Genomic DNA, 15,567 nt, shown 5'->3' with positions numbered 1-15,567 from the left:
ATATAATTTAATAATTTGACTTTATAATATTTCTAATGTTATTTCTATTATCTTTTAACTAATTTTAATTATTCTACTTTTACCTTTTTTTAATTGCACTTTCGGTTCCTTTATATTGTTTATTTAATAAAATTGGTCATTCTATTTTTTTCTCACAAAAATTATCTTGCTATTTTAATAATGGAATTTAAGTCCACTTATCAACTTGATATCTAATATTGATATAACAAAATTGCACAGTGAAAACAATGGGAGGTCAAATTGGTGAAAAAAAATTAGGGAACTAAATTTAAAAAATATTATACTAAGAAGACCAAAAGCGCAATTTTTAAAAATTTATCTTTATAAATAAAGACCAAAAAATAAGAATATTACTTACTTCTTTCAATTTACCCTATTTTATTATATCCCTAAATTGTATTTCAACTTTTTTTTTTAACAAAAAATTGTTAATAGTTTGTATGGGTTTACTTTAGGGATAGAGGGCGTCTTTTCTCCAACCTTTTTTTTTTTGAAACGGTATTTTCTCTAACCTGAGACTAAATACTAAATAGTGATATTCAAATAATAAACCATTAAATCGGGCCAGATAAATTTTTTTAATAGTTAAAAGTAACGTTTTATCATAATTTAAATTACACACAAATCTAAAATGTATTGAATATTTATCAATTTAGTTCCGAATTTTTTTTTACAATATTACCCTAATCCCACCATTAGGTAAACCTAATGATTTTTAAAGTTGATATATTATACTAATGTTCTTAGACTATTTTGAATAATTTTTCAATACTTTAAGTATTATTTAATTAGCATGATTTCTAATATTTGGATATTACTTATATTTTTTAAAAACTACTTAAGAAAAAAAAGTAATATTTTAAGAACCAAAGATGATTTATTAGAAGAAAAAACTATTATAAATGTAATACCTATTGTAATTTTTATTCACTAGAATATAAAACCTTTTATATTATTTTTTTTCTCCATATTTTTGTGGAGTTTAAAATTTGCTATTATTAGTAAGCCATGCAGTAATTTTTGTGTAAATTGTTTTCCGTCTTTAAATTACTTTAAAATAATTATTTTAAAAAATTAAAAAATTTATTATATATAATCAATTGTAATAGAATGAATAATTGCATAATTCTTTTTATCTTTCTATTATATTTTACAGATTTAATTTAATTATTTTACTCCAGACTCACCTCACTTGCTTTCCTGCTTTTCTCCTCTGTCTCACCTCACTTGCGTTATTAGGGTTTAGTGAGATAGTGGCGGGGTAGTGACATTACAGTGTGGGCATAAAATTTTCAAAGTCGAAGCGAGAACTTGCCATTTCGAGGGTTTTAGGGTTAGGGTTTTCTAAAATTGCAAGAACATGGGTTTCAACATTCAACCCTATGGGATTCAGTCCATGCTCAAGGAAGGCCATAAGCACCTTTCTGGCCTGGATGAAGCGGTTCTCAAGAACATCGACGCCTGCAAACAACTTTCCACTATCACTCGAACTTCCCTCGGTCCCAATGGTAACGATCACGCTTACCCTTTTTTATTTTCTGTCTTTCTTATTCGCCCCAAGTATTGCTGCATCCTCAGATTCCAAAAGTTTGGATTTTTATAATGTGGGTATGTGTTCGTTTTCATGTTATGTTGATCCAGCTTTTAACGTGATGCAGTGCTTTGAAAATTCGTGGGGGGTTGAGAATAAGTAGATTTGTTTTTGTTTTTCATTCACAAAGAGAATTTGCCAATTTTGGCTCTGTAGAAGCTTTTGTTTGTGCTTTTATGAATCTGTTGCTGAAGAAAGGGTTTGTTTGGATAGATTTAGAATGTTGGTGGTGGTCTTGTTTTCAAATGTTTTGTTTGATCTGATTCAGGGATGAATAAGATGGTTATAAATCACTTGGACAAGCTTTTTGTCACGAACGATGCTGGGACGATTGTGAATGAACTTGAAGTTCAGCATCCTGCTGCCAAGGTTTTGGTTTTGGCTGGGAAGGCTCAACAAGAGGAGATTGGGGATGGAGCTAATTTAACTATTTCATTTGCTGGGGAGCTCCTGCAGGGTGCCGAGGAACTTATCAGGATGGGTTTGCATCCGAGCGAGATCATCAGTGGATACACTAAAGCAATCAACAAGGTTTTTTCAGTTTTTGATGAAAGCCTTAGTGATCTGTCTTTAAATGTCATATTGCTGCTCTCTCTCCCTCTAATTTCTTGTTTTGTTTCAGACTGTTCAAATATTGGATGAACTAGTTGAGGATGGTTCTGAGAATATGGATGTTCGTGATAAGGAACAAGTTATTTCAAGAATGAAAGCAGCCGTTGCCAGCAAGCAATTTGGTCAAGAAGATATCATATGTTCGCTTGTTGCTGATGTGAGTATATCCCAATTTACCCTATTTTACCATGATAAAATGCTTTGGTAGCACAACACTGTTTACATTGTGACCTCTGTTTGGAAAATATAGGCATGCATCCAAGTGTGCCCCAAAAACCCTGCAAACTTTAATGTGGACAACGTTCGTGTTGCAAAGCTCTTGGGAGGGGGCTTGCATAACAGTACTGTAGTTCGAGGATTGGTTCTGAAAAGTGATGCTGTCGGGACTATAAAGCAAGCAGAAAAGGCGAAGGTGAGCTTCTATTGTGTTGAATTCTTTTTGTTTAATTGGAGAGTCTACTATATAATTTATTTGTATTTTGTTGAGAGTGAGATCCTTCACAACTGTCTCAACCTTTTCATTTTTCCAGTCCTATATGCTAGATGATTTCAAGCCATATACTCTAAGGATTGCTTGTACAGTGTGCTCTTTATTTTTTATATTTGATTAATGGAAGGCTATACTTTTTGTTTGACCTGCTCCTTGAGTAATATACGAAGGCTACGCTTTTAGTTTTCGCCTATTTTATCGGCCTTCAACATATTCTGCCATATAATTATGTATGGCTGTAAACAATAAATATAGATGAAGTTAGTACTTGGACCCTCTGACTTTATTTTTTATTTTGGTTTAGTCCTCCAACCTTTTTTTTGTTGTTTTTATTTTATTTTTTATTTTTGTCCTTACTTTAAAATGTTCAACAAGTTAATCCTATCTGTTAGCTCCATCCAACACCTGTAATAACTCTGTTAATGTTGTGTCTTCTAATTTAGCTTAACATCGTTTCATTTTAGTCTTCTAACACTTAAATCATCAACATGTTTGTCCATTCTGCAACAATGAATTAGAAACAGGTGTTCTATTCTTGAGGGTGAAACCATGAAACCCATTGAAATTGGTCTCAACACTAGTTGAACCACAAAAACTAATCTCTCCCATGGGAAATATCATACTAGGACCAAATGAACAACCCATTCCCACACTGCTGACAACTCCACAGTGAAGCCCTTTGCAACAATTCAAAACACAATCTCCATTTGAAAATCTCTTAACCCAAGTTTTGAATATGTGTACATTGATACATTTTATATATGAATGTCAGTGGAATTTGAAAAGAAAATTAAGCAATATTTTAATCTCTCTAGTAACAAAAAGCAAGTGATCCAGTCCTTCTCAAAAAGAAGCTATTGTTGATTTCTTGGAACAAAGTCTAATATTTGCAAATCTTTATACTATCTTGTACTGAGTTCTTTTGTTTGTGTTTTTTAAGGTTGCTGTGTTTGCTAGTGGTGTTGATACATCTGCAACTGAGACTAAAGGAACTGTCCTCATACATACAGCTGAGCAGGTATATCAAAATGACAAGAGTTTTGAATTTGATTATTACAGTCTCCTTACTGTTTTATATAGTTATATTTTTTTATTGTTTGAGTGGTGAAGCCTATTTTGTGTTTGCTGGTATAAGTTGGAGATCAATCCCCATCTCCCAGATAAGAAAGTTGAAAGTGGATTGTGATAGGGTACTATGTTTAAATCCTAACGCAGTAATGCCAATCCTAAACACGTGTCATTGTTTCTTTTTACCAAGTTTAATTTTACTCCCTCTGATAATTTGGAAGCCTCTACTAAGGTATTATTTTGGACCTTGTCATTATTGTCTTTTAGATTTTGTCTGGTGACCTTGTTGCTGAAGTTTCTACGTTCATTTTAGCCTGATATTTTGTGCATGCATATGCTTTATTGTTTCTACATATTCTGCCAATTATTAAAACTTAAAATACGTAAAAAGCCTAAAAGGTCTGTAATGCTTGGTCAATAGTGGATTCAAGTAGATAAAGAACTCAGAATGCTTAGTATTTTCAGCTTTATGACTGAATCTGCTTTATATTTGCAATGTTAAACTATAATAATGTCTTTTAATAATTAGTGCAATATTTTCATTTAATTTGTATAAAACATCATTTAGATTCTTCAGTTTGAGCTCTAACAGGTCTCGGCATACTAGCATGGAGTTTCCTAAAAGTATGCCTTTATTTTTATTTGTCCCTTCATCTATTTCTGTCTTGCTTGATTTTTTAAGTGATTTGTTTTTGTAAATTTTTTGCTAGAGCTTTTGATTGGAAACAATTTTGAACGTTTAAATTTAAACTTGTATGACAATTCATTAACTTTTAGGATAACTTGTTATTTTGATTTTCAGCTGTTTTTTGCTGGATTAGGCAATGATTTTATTTATTACCTGATGCTGTACCGGGGGAGCCTTGAGATTTTATGGGCCAATATTTTCCCCGTGTTTTTCTTGAATTATTTTTTTTTTTCTAATTGGATTTGTTCCCTTCATTTTTTTATTTATATAGCTAGAAAATTATTCAAAAACTGAAGAGGCTAAAGTAGAGGAGCTCATCAAGGCAGTAGCAGATTCTGGCGCCAAAGTGATTGTCAGTGGAGGAGCAGTAGGAGAAATGGCTTTGCATTTCTGTGAGCGTTACAAGTATGTGAAGTCTTTATCCATGTTTGGTGGTTTTAATTGTCTCTTACTATTGAATTAATATGAACATTATAACTGCACATTAGATTGTTTTCTAACAAAATTTCTGCTTTTAGGCTTATGGTTCTGAAAATCAGCTCAAAGTTTGAACTACGTCGATTTTGCCGGACAACCGGCTCTGTTGCCATGGTTTGTGCTTTTACTTATTTGGCTACGTAAAGAGGTTTTCTACTTTCTGTCTAACCCATTTTATTTTCCTGAAATAGCTAAAACTTTGCCAACCAAACCCAGATGATCTTGGATATGTAGATTCCGTTTCAGTTCAGGAAATTGGTGGTGTCAGGGTATGTTAAAGCTGGATTCTTTCAGTTCTGTCATTTTCTGGGTTCCATGTTTCTTTTTTATTTTAGCTTATTCCCTTGCTTCTTTTTGTTGTTGTCATTTTTAAGTATTGCATGCAATTTTCTTATTTTTTGGATAATGATATGATATGCAGGTGACCATTGTGAAAAATGAAGAGGGTGGAAATTCTGTAGCCACTGTTGTTTTACGAGGAAGTACTGATAGTATACTAGATGATCTTGAAAGAGCAGTGGATGATGGAGTGAACACTTACAAGGTAATTTTCTTATGTTTCGCTCCATTAATCTTGTAAAAATAGGGCAGCAAACCTAAGGGTTATTGTTACTTATGACATTTGTTTGGATTACACATTTGAAGGAATTTTATTTTTAAAAACAATTTTATGCTTTGGCTAATTGTAATTTGAAATACTGGTTAATCTTTATCTTTACAATTACTTGTCAGGCAATGTGCAGGGATAGCCGCTTTGTACCTGGAGCTGCAGCTACTGAAATTGAGTTAGCTAAAAGGGTGAAAGACTTTTCCTTCAAGGAGACAGGGTACTTTTTATTTCCCTTTTCCCTGTAAAAGATAGTGGCTTGCATTCTTGGGGATACATTGATGTATTGTGTTCACACACATGCCTCTTCCATTCATTGATTTTTTTTTTAACTACATGAGGAATTTTGTTTGTATGATTTTGCCTTATGGTTATTTGCGGTATAAGGCTATCAATGTCCTGTTATTATTTTATAAACATTTTATTTCATTTGCTGAAGGCCATGCAACTTGTAAGGCACTTTTTAGCAAGTGCTATATTGGAGAGACGCACATGTGGGTAAAAAAGAGGTGTACCATTATTCTAATTTTGATTTTAAACAAAAAAATCTTAATATGTTTATGTGCATGTTTGTGCAACTGATTATAAATTCATGGGGATTTCTATAACATTTTTTTACTATGTTGTCTGCATCTTGATACTTGCATGCTTTAACATGCCTTCATTATTATGTATTTGCGTTTCACTGGCTTCTAGCCCTTAGGGATCACTCACCACTTATGTACACGTTTCAAAGATGTTGCTATTTTTTTTATCACCTGTCTTGTGCTGTTTATTGGGTTATGTCAATATCTTTTTGTTATCAAGAATTATTGAAGTCAGTATAACATAAATGTGTTCTAAAATCTAACTCGATATTGGATGTTTTTAACTCAGCACCATATATTACTGTGTATTATTTGGAATTAGTTATTAGGTCTCTATTCATCCGGACTTAAGTTATTTTGTTCAATGCTTATTTGGTATTTCACACGTGAATGGGATGGACTAAACGTTTGCAATGGCCCTGCAGGTTGGATCAGTATGCTATTGCAAAATTTGCTGAAAGTTTTGAAATGATTCCTAGAACTTTGGCTGAGAATGCTGGCCTAAATGCAATGGAGATCATATCTTCTCTGTATGCAGAACATGCATCTGGAAATGCCAAAGTTGGCATTGATTTGGAAGAAGGCATATGCAAGGATGTCTCAACCCTGAGCATTTGGGATCTCCATGTGACTAAGTAAGCTATGATCTAACACAAGCTTTGTTGTATATGGTGGCAACCTATAGTTTGAGCAAATAGTGAACTGACTTTTCATTGCTGTAGTGGAGATTTCTCTAAAAACCTTTCCATATAAAAAATATATAGACAATAATTAAGGGTTCTTGTTATTGTTGGAGCTGATGCATTCTTTGACCGTTAAGATTTTGAAATAATTCTATTATATGTTGAATCAGAATTTATCTTCATTATCTCCTGGAAAACTAGTTTCATGTTATTGTTTTTTTCTTTTCAGGTTATTTGCTCTTAAATATGCTGCAGATGCTGCATGCACTGTACTACGTGTGGACCAGGTAATCAAATAAAAATAGTCACTGTATCCCTGTCAATTTCTGCTTGCCACCTTAATATGTACCTCAAGCACATTTTTCTTTGGGGAACAAGCTCAAACAATTTTTTTATGATTAATAAATATTTATGAAGGAATTGGATCATTTGCAAAGTGATGGCCTTTATATCTCCCACTGTAATACAAGCTCAGAAATTGGGATCTTCATATAACCCAAATTTTTTCTTTGGGGAAGATCCTAACTTAAAGCACACAGAGATTAGGGAATAAATAGCTGAGCCTGAGGCCTATGCCATTTGTATTGCCAATTGCATATACATGTCACACACTCACGGGAATTTGGATTGCAATATATTCGTCTACTTTTCTCATCTTAAATTTATGAAAATTGATTTTTATTTTCGTTTTTCAGATTATTATGGCAAAACCAGCTGGTGGTCCAAGGAGAGAACAGCCTGCTGGTGGTATGGATGAAGACTAAAATTATTGTGGGAATTGATGGTTTGCTTTGGTCATGTTTGTATCTCAGCATGATGGCTTGAATTTGCCTTAGGCATGTTTTCTTGATTTAGACTTTTTAGTAGTGGTGGCGATCTTAACAAATTTTGAATTTTGTTTTGCTATGAAATACTAAGAGATGTGGTCTGTAAATTTACATTTTATTCATAGCGTTATTGTGAGTGATGTTAATTTGCTGAGCATGGCCTTTGTTTGAGATTTTCTTTTTTTGCAAGTTTTTTTGGGTATCAGGACTTTAGTATCAAAGCATCCCTCTTTTTCTCTCTTGCAATATATCCGTTACTGAGAAGGACCCAAAGTGCAAAAATCACTAGTAGGTTACAGACACAACTTAAACATCTTGGGTTCTGCATAATACAACCAGCCATAAATTAATGTGTAATAATAATCGTTAGTTCAAAAGTTAATAGTTAATAATTAATTTTAATCAGCTATATATATATTTTAATAAAAAAATTGACCATTGATTTTCGAATTAACTGTTATTATTGCACTTTATTTTCTAAAGTGCATTCGAGACTTTAGAGGAGCCAAATCTGCCGAAAACTACGAATGTATGGTCTGTGTTTTTTAATAGAAAAATGGAATTAACCGAACCACTTTAATAAATCAGTGCTTGATTCAAACCATCCGAACCACTTTAATAAACTGGTGCAGAACAATCAAATAAACCGGTTTTGAAAATCAAACCAGTTTTTAATCCAGTTTTTTTAAATCGCATTTTACACTCCAATTGTCCTCAGCTACTTGTAGTAGTGCTTAATGCTAATGTTGCTGTATATTTTGATGGTCAATACCATGGGAGTAATGCCTTGATGTTGGTGGGCAAGTCAGTCACTTTGCCAACATCAACAAAAGAGAGCAAGGTTCTATCTCTACTTTTTCCGAAGTAACCTTATGGAGATTGGACCAGTTCCTCCACATCAATGTATTGGTGCCCCAATTGAATGAACTTCAAGAAACCATTGACCCTAGTAACACTCATGACTCAACTTTGATAGGATTCAGTGACTAAGGCTTATAAGACACATCTATTTATTTTTTTATAAAGGTAAAATCTTTTTAATTCAAACAGAACAAAACTCAAGTCCAACAGCGGATAATTGTTATAATAATTCATATAAATAACACTAATACGAAAAATACAAGAATGAACACGTTAGGATTAATGCGTGGACAGTGCACATGTCCATTTTACATTGTCAAAATTCAACTTACAAGAATGGTGCAGCAAGGAGAAACTCCCATAACAAATTTGTCAAAGAGGCTCTAACGTCATATGCCAAGAACTGACTCTCCAAAAGCCTAAGGTATAAACTTAACAAGGACTTAACCGCCAGCAAACTGTTGTATATTATGATATGCAACTTTTACAGGAATAAAAATATGGAACATTCCTTAACTATAGATTTCCCAAGTTTTAACAAGACATACCCATAAACATACTAAAAGTGGCTAACACCGGAAACCCGAGCAAAGATGGCCCGAGCTACCGACGGGAGTTGAGTTTAGCAGAAGGACTAGTCCCTAGCAATGTGACAAATTCGTCCAGCAGGGAGAGTTGCACACACTTAGTGTCGGACCCTTCTTTGAATAGGATTGTCTCCAAAGGAATACCTATGGGAAACCAAGAAAAAAAAGATGGTCCAAACTATTTGTTAAATGATACAGTGATTATAGTCAACAATAATAAGCATAACTTATCTTCTGTTCACAACATTATGCACATAACATAACCACTTACTACTGAGAAAATTCAGCATATGCCCCATTCTTTACAGGATTTGCTCTGCCAAACATGTAAAGAAGCACTTAAGTAATAGAGGTACAATTGCAAAACTTTCTGCTATGCCGCCGCCTGCCTCCGAATATTAGCACAATGAGGGCATGTTACTGGCTTCTGAATTCCTGTTTTATTGATTCATCAAACAAGTAAAATAATGCAGAAGCATGGTGTTGGTTAGGAGAAATTATTAGGTAGTCTTAGATTATTACCGGTCCATAGTTTCAACCAATGTTTATATAATACATTCAAATTTTACAATTTACAATAAAAAAATTAATAACACTTACCATATCATGATTAGCCGGAACACGGTGGTCCAAGACCAGTTAATAGTTTCTCGTTGATCTGACCCTCCACCTTTATATCCAAATTGGCATTGGATGCTTGAATCTTCGTCACTACAAAAAGACCAATATGTGTTTCAATTCTGTTGAAACTTGAAACACATTGGCCTCTCTGTGGTAACAAAGATTTGAGCATCTAACAATTTGAGTAGTGTGCCATCGCCATCGCTGCCGCCCTCACCACATTAGGCAGTGCTGTGGTTTCAGTACTTTGTCACTGGGGCCGGAGCTTACCCAAGTTGACATTGTCATCATTTCGCAACATATCTTGTTAATCTGAGCTCACAAATTGACTCATTAGGAGATATAAGGTTGGTTCAATGGTTGAAGGGAGAGGAGAAAGGTCGCCGGTTCGAATCCTGCCAACTTACATTTCTAACCAAACTAACCAACTAACATTTGTCGATTAAAAAAAAAAAAGTTGACCCTTCACTATTTCTCATCTTTTGATACTTGCACATGCTTTCCTTTGTTTTCTCTCCAGATGTGACAGAACAAAACTCATTACATTCCAAACACTGCATTAGGGAGAGAAAGAAAGAGAGGAGAGAGATAGGAAAAAAAATAATAGGTATCAATAGAGTGTTTGATATATATGAGTATTCATACATTATTTTTTAAGGAAAATTATAAAAGTCTACTCTGTTTTTGAAGTACATTTGGGGTTGAAGAATAGAGAGAAAAGATAGAAAAATAAATAAGTGATATGATGAAAAATGTAAAGAGAAATAAAAAGAAAATGGGATGAAAATGAGATACAAGGAGAGTGTGAATATATATGAATTTTGGTGCAGATTTGCATGAATGTGATCTTGGACTCAAATCCAAAGATGCTATGAGTATTCTCTGGTTAGCATGGTTGGAATGTTCACATGAAAAAACTATAAATACTGAGATTATAGAATAATTTTTGCACTGACAGCTAGGGAAGCGTTTTTCTTCCGCATGCAGTTTAATTTGGTTACGTAGCATCCAATTCTCTATCATATTTTGTGCCATTGCTTTTTGCCATTTGATTCTTGGTTCTTCCACTTTGTTAGATTCATTTAAGCAGTCTTGAGTAAGGAAACTACCTAAAATTAAGCAGCTGAAAATTCGATTCGTTTGCATATAGTTGGCTAGTGTGTTGTCAGCAAAATAGATTCTTTACATTTATCATGCATTCACGAAACAAAACTTTTGGATAAAAAAGCAGATGGTTCACATCTCAAATACATATTTTTACGTTAGATTAATTTATTGACATAAAATATGAATTATCTAAATGAGCAAATGTGGAAAGTCTATAGCCTGATAATTTAGAGTTTGCATCTTATATTTCTTATCCTTGAAAATGTGGCATAAAGCTGGCTCCCTTGCAAATAAGCAGAACTGCTTTGATGAGTTCAACCCAGAAAGTTATGTATAGAGGGTGGAAGCAACAGTGGACTTCTTGTTGGCGCTTGCAGAAATCAGTTACTATTTGGGAGTTGCAACTGGGGCTCTTCGGTTGGTGCTTTTCATGTCTGGTCCTTTGAAGAAATTTAATGTGCCTTGTTTTATTGAGTTTATGGTATTTGTGAACAGAGACCTGATCTTTTTGGTTGTGCCCTGGCTCATGTTGGTTGGTGTTATGGACATGTTACGGTTCCACAAATTTACAATAGGTTTGTACGTTTTGATCTATTTTCTTTACTAAATTGTTATTTTGTTATTGTGTATCATTATTGATTTAGGTTTTGTCATTCAGGTCATGCTTGTACCACAGATTATGGTTGTTCAGACAAGGAGGAAGAATTTCATTGGCTAATCAAGTTTGTTAAACCGATCATGAAATATAATAATGATGTGTATATATATATTATAAATGCATAATTGTAGTTTCTGTAAGTATTTTATTTTAGTGATAATTGTATCCAAAGAGATTTTATGTGTAATCTCAAAAGACTTTAGGGGTGACACTGTAATTTACTCAACAAACTATAAAAAAAAAAAATTGAATGTTGAGCTACAAATTCTTCAAGCCTGTTTATATAATTAAAGTTTTAGAAATATGTAGAATAATAATTTCTAAAGTTTGTAAATTCCGAAAATAAATTCTGTAAGTCTATTTATATAGTTTGAGAAACATAATTTTGGAATAGACACATACATAATAATTTTTCAGATTTTTAAATCAGGAACGTGTAACAAATAAACTCTTCAAAGTTTCATTTTGAAATATATAAATAAGTTTTTACTTTTTTAATTTTGGTTTAAATATGTTTAATCTCTTAAATTTAGGATATTTTTTGTTTTGGTCCTTCAATTGAAATTTTATTTTTATAGTTTTAAAAATTCATGAAATGTTATTTTTAGTTCTTTAACTTCATTGTGGGGACTAAAAAGAACTGAAGTTATCCTCTTTTTAGTCTCTTAAATTCACTTTGGAGGGCTAAAACTAGTATTTTATAAATTTGAAGAATTAAAAAAAATAAATTCTTAAAAGGATAAAAATAAAAAAAATATCTTAAATTTAAAAGAACTAAAAATATATTTAAATCTTAAATTTTTTAAGTATTATATCAAAAGTGTATATTGATTGTGTACAAAAGATGCCAAATCTACCCTACCCTTTGGGTTTGAATATTGTACCAGTCACTGTATATTGCTAACAGAGGTAAAGTGTTTAGAGAGGGACAAATAAAAGGTCACAAAAACATCTAATATGGAATAACAAAGGCGATAACATACACCACCTTATCCACTTACAAACCAAATTTTAGCCATGCCAACATGAACACGAAAATGTTCTCTTGTTCCTCTTCAATCTCTATAGCAAGACCCCATTTGGTATGAATCATGACCATGGCTTTAAGTTCACTTTTTGGCTCCACTCGTTTCATTCCCACACCCTTCGTTACTTCCACTAGAAACATACCTTCTTCAGCACACACTTGTGCCAGTAACAACAAGAGAGAGTTTCCACTCCCTCCAGTGGCTTCAGTCCCTTACCAACCCATCAACAACTTTGCCTACCTTCAAGAAGAATTCAGTGGACATGCTGGAGTCACCTTTGAAGGAGTTGAAGACAGTTGTGTTGCCAAGATGGAGCTGAAAAATGGAAGCATTGTGACCATGATGATGCCAAGTGGATTGATCACCTCATCAAGGCCCCCATGTGGCATGGTGGCAAGGTGGAGTTGCTTCATACTAATGTGTCAGAGGGAGAGTATGGTGATGCCATCATTCAAGGAGGGGTGTCTCTGAACTTCAATTTTCAAACTCATGATGATGGTGAATTTTCTTGGTCTCCAACTAATTGGCTTCTGCATAAGATTCAAGGCAATGCTAATGAATATATTCAGGTCTGTTTTCTCATATGTAATTCAGGAGGATCAGGGACAGATCCAGAAGTGTATTAAAGGAGATCAAAATTATTTTTTACACAATTATTTAATATCTAACTTTTAATAAATAATAAATTTAATATAAATATTTATTATTAATTTTATATATAAAACTAGTTATATGATCTACTATTAGGAAGAAAATTAAACATATATCAACTTAAAAATCTGTTTTCTTATTTATTTTTAATTTTAACTTTTTTTCTTATTTATACATAAAGGATGGGGAGGGGCAAGCCCCCCTTGGATCCGTCACTGAGGTAGGGTCTCACATAAAGAAACTTAATTCAAATTATATTTTGTACGCCATCAATGTAAAGATAACCAAAAATAATTATGTATAATTAAAGAAATTTATTATACGTGAAAATCTATTATTGGATGACGATGTAAAAATACTTTTATACTTTCACTAAATTTTTATTAAATTCTTTTTTTTTTTTGGCTCTTCATTGTTTGTTCCATCTCATTTGATAAGTAAGGAAATAAAATATATCAAATTCTTTTTGGAGAGGAACTTCCTTTAGAGTATATCAATGGGAGCTGACCTATTAATATTCAGAAATGCCTGAATGAACTAAACAGGAGTTTGTTAATGCTAGATAATCAATCTGCCATACATGCTAATAGATACTTCAGTTCATTTGATCTTATAAGTTCAGTGTTTATCATCCATCCTCAAAAACATATACGTTCCTATAGGTAGGTACTTATTTATTATGTGTATTAGTGACTTGCTGTTCTTGCAATTTTTTTGTAATACTAATTATTTACTTAGACATCTTGAGGATATTTCGTGCAGGTAGAATTAACAAATAGAACATCAGATGACAAGATTGGATTAAAATACATAGTGACTTTGGAACAAGATGCCTTAAACTCAGAGCTTGAAATCTCGAACAAAAAGTCTTTACCAGTTCAGATGACCGGGTCCATCCTGAGTCATCTGACAGTAAGCTCACCAGAAGCAACTTATGCACTAGGATTAGAAAGATCAAATTACTGTAGCAAGCCCTTGTTTGAATCTGAATTTATGTTGAGTCCTCCAGATTCATGCCAGGAAGAAGGCTTTGGAAAAATATTACAGCAATTTTTTCCTCATTGGGGTACAAAAGGTCAGAATAATGGATCAGAAGGTGGCCAACATGAAGAAATGGATGAAGCAAGCAGTTAAGTGAGAAACTAAGTCTTGTGTACACAGATGCGCCTCGAAATTTTACAGTGATTGACAGGGTATGTAATTGTTATTCTCAACAGGTGGAACAAGTAATGATAATAAGTAGGCATGCACTTACAGATGTTTTAATTCAAGCCGTTAGATAACACCCTGGTAATTGTTTAGATTGTGCATATACCTTACATAGTTTATCCAAGGATCTTTTTCTGTAGAGTATATATACTTAGTCAAGTCAGAATATATTCTAACATGATCCAGTAGCCATTGCTTCCTTCTCCATCTATCTACCTTAGTGTACTAGTCCATACATATGATATGTGTCTTCTTGATATTCATTACCTTATCAGTCAAATTAAACATGTTCAATTTTGAAGTTGCTTTTTCTTGGACTCTGATTTTATTGAGAAGGGATTCCTTTACAGATTTCACTCATTTCAGGATTTCAAAATCAATCACAGCTGCATATCTTCATTAATTTTCTTGCTTAAATTTAGCAATGTATCTCATTAAATGTAAGCACACAGAGCTAACACTTTTTGCATCAATCTTACATAGGTAAACTGCATTATAGTTTCTTTTTAATTAATTACTTGATCTTTGATTTTATCAGGGTAGAAGAAATTCAGTGTCAGTTGGAAGAAATGGATTTGATGAAATGTACCTCTTCAGTCCTGGCTCAGAAGTTGAAATTTACAGCAAGTATTCTTGCATATGTGTTGGCCAAGCTGCCATCCTCAAACCAATAATACTAAGTCCTGAAGGTGGGCAGTATATACACAATCCAAATCTTGATGCATAAGCTTTCCTTTGCGATTCTCTTAGGCAAATTAATAGAATGGAAAAGACACAAGTGTGTCTTGTGTAAAAGTTAGGTGTCCTTTTGAAACTTTATTTTTGGTGATTTGGATAAAGGATAAGAGAGCACAAGAAGTTGATGAAAACAGAAGAATGGCAACTTGAAATGGCAACACTAATATATATCATTTTCCATTATACCGAATGGCCTAACAATTAGCATTGTACAAATCCTAATGATAAAATTGTTCTATTTTACTCTCATGTTGTTTTCATCAAGGTTGTTAGTAAAGCTTAATTCACTAGAAATAATTACGCTAAAATATAATTTTAGTCCCTTTGATTAATTTTAAATGTTGATCTATGTATTCTATTAACGTTGATAAAGATGTGTTTATTTGTTAACCATGTGACAAATTTTTTTGTTGTAATCATTTAATTGTCAATAAGCTTATTTTTTAAAATATAAAA

General features: G+C 32.9%; 1 protein-coding gene, 2 long non-coding RNA genes and 1 pseudogene across 3 annotated transcripts; 3 read left to right on the top strand and 1 right to left on the bottom strand.

The window, feature by feature from the left end:
• Window positions 1-1,220: 1,220 nt before the first annotated feature.
• LOC114383548 (T-complex protein 1 subunit theta-like) lies at window positions 1,221-7,822 on the top strand. Its single transcript, XM_028343236.1, has 13 exons — window positions 1,221-1,529; window positions 1,881-2,143; window positions 2,235-2,381; window positions 2,475-2,636; window positions 3,655-3,732; window positions 4,742-4,875; window positions 4,989-5,061; window positions 5,139-5,216; window positions 5,369-5,491; window positions 5,680-5,774; window positions 6,567-6,776; window positions 7,054-7,111; window positions 7,520-7,822. The coding sequence occupies exons 1-13, from the start codon at window positions 1,382-1,384 to the stop codon at window positions 7,586-7,588; spliced, it is 1,638 nt and encodes a 545-aa protein (XP_028199037.1). The 5' UTR covers window positions 1,221-1,381; the 3' UTR covers window positions 7,589-7,822.
• Window positions 7,823-8,726: 904 nt separating this feature from the next.
• On the bottom strand, window positions 8,727-10,597 carry LOC114383542. The gene is made up of 3 exons (XR_003660538.1): window positions 9,700-10,597; window positions 9,371-9,534; window positions 8,727-9,243 (listed from the first exon to the last, which is right to left on the bottom strand). It is a non-coding gene; the product is annotated as an uncharacterized LOC114383542 (long non-coding RNA).
• A 469-nt stretch (window positions 10,598-11,066) lies between these two features.
• On the top strand, window positions 11,067-11,575 carry LOC114370582. The gene is made up of 3 exons (XR_003657873.1): window positions 11,067-11,244; window positions 11,323-11,402; window positions 11,486-11,575. It is a non-coding gene; the product is annotated as an uncharacterized LOC114370582 (long non-coding RNA).
• Window positions 11,576-12,423: 848 nt separating this feature from the next.
• On the top strand, window positions 12,424-15,360 carry LOC114383532 (annotated as a pseudogene).
• The last annotated feature ends 207 nt before the right edge of the window (window positions 15,361-15,567 follow it).

Source organism: Glycine soja, chromosome 2 (assembly GCF_004193775.1).
Source record: "Glycine soja cultivar W05 chromosome 2, ASM419377v2, whole genome shotgun sequence".
Classification (NCBI taxonomy): Eukaryota; Viridiplantae; Streptophyta; class Magnoliopsida; order Fabales; family Fabaceae; genus Glycine; species Glycine soja.
This window is presented reverse-complemented; position numbering and strand designations above follow the sequence as displayed.

What these genes read in the sequence shown, in the direction of transcription:
- LOC114383548 (XM_028343236.1), top strand. Translation starts at nt 1,382, where the DNA reads ATGGGTTTCAACATTCAACCCTATGGGATTCAGTCCATGCTCAAGGAA. An exon ending in ACACTAAAGCAATCAACAAG is followed by an intron (nt 2,144 to 2,234) that starts GTTTTTTCAGTT and finishes GTTTTGTTTCAG; the next exon opens with ACTGTTCAAATATTGGATGA. An exon ending in AGCAAGCAGAAAAGGCGAAG is followed by an intron (nt 2,637 to 3,654) that starts GTGAGCTTCTAT and finishes GTGTTTTTTAAG; the next exon opens with GTTGCTGTGTTTGCTAGTGG.